The 4,316-nt window shown below is 45.6% G+C and overlaps 1 protein-coding gene across 1 annotated transcript; it reads right to left on the bottom strand.

Annotated features, from left to right (window-relative positions):
* Window positions 1–1,207: 1,207 nt before the first annotated feature.
* Window positions 1,208–1,593, bottom strand: LOC113745262 (histone H2A-like; the record flags this gene model as incomplete). The annotated part of the gene is made up of 1 exon (XM_027276784.1): window positions 1,208–1,593. A coding segment is annotated over exon 1 (386 nt), but the record flags the coding sequence as incomplete, so codon positions are not given.
* Window positions 1,594–4,316: the final 2,723 nt, after the last annotated feature.

The raw sequence follows: 4,316 nt of genomic DNA, 5'->3' as shown, positions 1-4,316 counted from the left end.
GAGATCCGCCGCGACCAAAGTACCCGGCTGCTGATCCGCAAGTGGCCCTATTCCAGGCCTCGTCCAGGGAGATCGCCAGGACTTCACGACCGACCAATGCGCTTTCCATAGCTCCGCGGTCATGGCTCTGGCGGAGGCAACGAGGCTTACCTTGGTCGACGTTCGAGGACCAACCTGTTGGCGCGCCAGCCACGCCAAGAGGGTCACCATCATGGATGCCAAAGACAAGCCAGCTAGCACGACCGCATCCGCGGGGAGATGCGTAGACTGACCAGAGACGCCGGGACGCAACCAACACACAACGGCTCTTTTAGAGCCACAGACATGAACTAAAGCGGCAAGTCCGGAGAACGATCATGGTCCCATGAAGTCCATCTCAATCTTACATGTTAATGATTCACATGGTAAAAAGAGTTAACAAAGAAGTTACCACCGTCAACATACAAATAGGGCAATAGAAAAGTGTATATTGCGTGTCCCGGTAACAATAGCTGAACCTCCCACAGTACAACACCATGAAACAATACGTTTATTTCAGACAAGGACGAGTGGCACAATAAAACATTAAAAGCATTGTGCCCGGTTCTGGCAGAACCTAGTTTCTGGTGATTAGGGAAATTTGGGCTCCCAAACGCACTTTGGTTTTTGATTAATTTATTCTAGGCGATATATTATACTAGCTGTTGTTATGTAAACGTGATTGGTCAAGTTTGTGGAGAACAGGGGGAGATTGTCGGGGAGAGGAGCAGGAGGCACCGAAGTGAGTGGAACGAACGGCTCTCTTAAATCGGGTCCAACCAGGAAGCAGCTGCCAGTCGTTTACTTCAAGGGCAGCTCTTCATGCAGACCTGTTGTTCTGTTTAGGTTCCCAGACAGCTGCACAAGGGGGCCCAAATTTGATTTTTTATGTCCATAGGCCCAAAATTCCTGGCTCTGAAGTCAGAGTGGTGTGATGTCAGGCTGGATGAACGTTAAGTGACTTTTCATAGAAATGTAGGCAAGATGATTGGGAGGTGGAGGTATTTTTCTAACAACAATATGTTTGTTGAGTCCGTATTGCTTAACACTTTTATTTAAAGATAGCAGTTTGCCACTGTATTGAATTTGTACTGACTCATTCAGACCAGATCTGGCTCTCTAACGCGGGGTGTGGTGGCTCTGAAAAAGAGCCTTTGTATTTCTAGCCGGTACTTCACTTCTTGGCCACCTTCTCGGTCTTCCTTGGCACAGCACCGCCTGGATGTTGGGCATCACGCCGCCCGAGCATGGTCCCTCCACCCAGCATTTGGTGAACTCATCGTCGTTGCGGACGGCGAGCCCCCCCCCCCCTGCAGTGGCGGGGATGAGTGGGGGCGGGTCTGGGGGGGGAGGGCTTGTTGTCGCGGGCAGCGTTACCGTCAGCTCCAGGATTCGGCGGTCAGATACCTCCAGCACCGCCGCCAGTACACCGAGCTCCGGCGCGACACGCTCACCGTAGTTGCCCTTCTCAGATGTCTGGTGGACTCGGCGACGGGGAAGCTGAAGTCCCGGCCAGGGAAAGGAGCGGGTCTTGGCCTTGGCTCTAACGGTGTTACCGCTCCTTTTCCGCTCCATAACATCTGGGATCAAGCACGGTGGGCTGTGTTTTTTCCGAGAATACAGCAGAACCGCCGTGACAGCGACGCATTAAAATCAACGATGCTGCTGCGTTGTCGGTGTGGGCTGCAGAGAACGTAAGGTGAGCGTCCATCAAAAAAGCACATGAATTCCAAGGCTTCCCCGTGCGCTACAACTGATTTTCAAAGGCTGAGAAGGGATCAGAATCTGGCTTCTTTTTGTAAAGGGGAGTAAAAAATGTATAAACAAAGTACCCGCAGGCCACCTGCCAATCAATGTTAGTGTTTGTTTAGCGAACTTCTCCCATTCATGTTTTTTAAGTTAGAGGATTGCAAAAACCAAACGTCATTAACATTTTTTCTTTATATGTTTTACATATAGCACAAACAGATCGAAGGTAGCAGAAAAATAACAAAGCCAAATATAATTAATAAAAAAATAATAAATAAAAAAAGCTGCAACACGATGTCTGGGGGGCCCGCGCAATTGCGCCGTGGAAATGTGCGCACGTGGAATGTCCACAAGTTTTTCCCCAAAAATTCAGCATTTGATAGCTTTTACGCAGGAAGTCTATGTGAACAACCTACCAAGTTTGAAGTGAATTGAATAAAACCTGAGGAGGAGGTCGTCAAAGGACCTCTCTCAACTAGCCGAATCACCGAAAAATTGTGATATATCATCTTAAAATCTCGGCTTCGGTTAAGGTAGCCTTAGTGCTCTCCGAGACGTGTTATGTAGACACAAGTTGTCCAAAACTTGTAAACCAAGTTTTTCAGACAACTCTGACAAAAAATGATAGCGCACACTTGATTTTGCCCGAAAATCATCCCAAAGGTAAATGGAGTCCTCATTTTTTCCCCGAAAAAATCAGCTGGAAACAGAAAAAGTTGCGGCACGCCCTCTGAATGACGAAGTTGTGGATTTTTGATAATATTTCCTTGTCGAAGGCCTTGAGAACACACCCCAAGTTTTCAAAGCACATCGGAATAAAATACATAGAGGAGTTAGGTATCAAATCCGACCCCTGAAAAATGAATACCCAAAAACCCAAAAAGTCAAAATTGGCAAAAAATTGGACGCGTACGGTTCACTGGAAGCCCCGGGCATCAGAGACTATTTGTGTGGCGCTCTGCGCATGTTCATGACTCCCACCCGATTTTCGTACACGGGGCGAGAACGTGGTGAGGGCACCTCCAAAAATTCACACTTAGGCGTCGACTGATCAAGGCACAACGTCCATGTGGCGAGTCCTCCAAAACACAAAATTTTTACACCGGATGGGGGGTGGCAAAGTTTTTAATTTCACGAGTTTTTCGGGGTGGATATGGGCCTTCGAAAAATGCGATTTCAGTATGGAAACTGAAGGGAAAAAAGAATATCAAGACGAAAAAATATAAACATACCCATATCATATGGCTCAATTATGTGCTCGGCCACTACGTATTATTATTATCTATGTAATTCCCACTCAGTCTGTCAACAGGAGTCCGCCTTTAACACAATGCTGCATTCAGTTCACAGGGAAAGATGGGGAGAATAGTTTCCACTTGACAAATATTCAATCATCCATGTTAGTGTGACATTTTGATCACGTCCAGCTGTTAGAACCCTGGATTACAGACCATAATAAAATAACTTTTTTTCAGTTGTTTTGTCTTTCATTTTTCAAGCTTCACTTTGTTCACACAGCCCATCAGTAAAAGGCCTGTCAAGAATCTTGTTCAATTTTTCATGTACCGATTCACCTCATCCCACAATCAGTTTGTTACCAAGAATCTCAGCTATGGTACAAGAAAAGTCAATCAAATCATCCCTTATTTGATTCTGGAACATGATAATTACAGTTTTATAACACCTCATTTGACACCAAAACCCAACATAGACCCAGAATATCTAATAATGTAAAAGCAACAACAACATATATCAGTACAATCTATTGAACAATCATTGAAATGACAGAGAAGTGAAGATTGTTCATGCGGAATAGTCAGTTTCAGGTTATACCTAAAGTCATCATGAGCATGAGAGCCTCCATGGCTAACAGACACCGGAGGAGCGCCCTAAAAGAACTCAAACATGTTACACAACGACCAATGAAGACGACAGGGCAAAAAGTACCGCCAACAATGTTTGATTGACAGGTGAAGTAGAATGCACACAATCAAATGCCGAATTTAACCCTTAAATGACTTCTGTCTATTTCAGTTTACACAACTCTGCATTGGCTCCATATGCAAGGCGAAACTCAAATCCAACATGGAGAGGCTGAGTGAACTTGGTCTGGACTCTGTGGAGGAGAGTCATGGTTTCAGAGACGCTGTAGAAGGACAGAATACCTGCACTGTGATCCAGGTACACTCCAACTCTGCAGGACTGAGGAACTGAGAGTTCAGTGTAGACTGCGTTGTAGACAAATGCGTACTGGTGGCCTGCACATCTTAACGACCAAGATTTGACGTTTCCTCCAAATCTATTTTCAAGGTATTGTGCTGATGTTCTGCTGATACTCTTGTATGCGACTGCAACACAAAGTCCTGTTTTGCTTTTCTCCACCTCCAGGTAACAACGTCCAGTCAGACCCTCTCTACTAAGGACCTGAATAAGGGAAGTGAATCTGTCTGGATGATCAGAAAAAGGCTGTGGATCTTTTATCATTGTTACTTTTCTGTTCCCCTCAGATAGTAACAGATATTCGCTTGCTGTGTTTGGATCCAGTGTGA

The sequence above is a fragment of the Larimichthys crocea genome, unplaced genomic scaffold, assembly GCF_000972845.2.
Source record: "Larimichthys crocea isolate SSNF unplaced genomic scaffold, L_crocea_2.0 scaffold56903, whole genome shotgun sequence".
NCBI classification, from domain to species: Eukaryota; Metazoa; Chordata; class Actinopteri; family Sciaenidae; genus Larimichthys; species Larimichthys crocea.
Note: the sequence above shows the minus strand (reverse complement) of the source record. Positions and strands in the feature narration are given on the sequence as shown.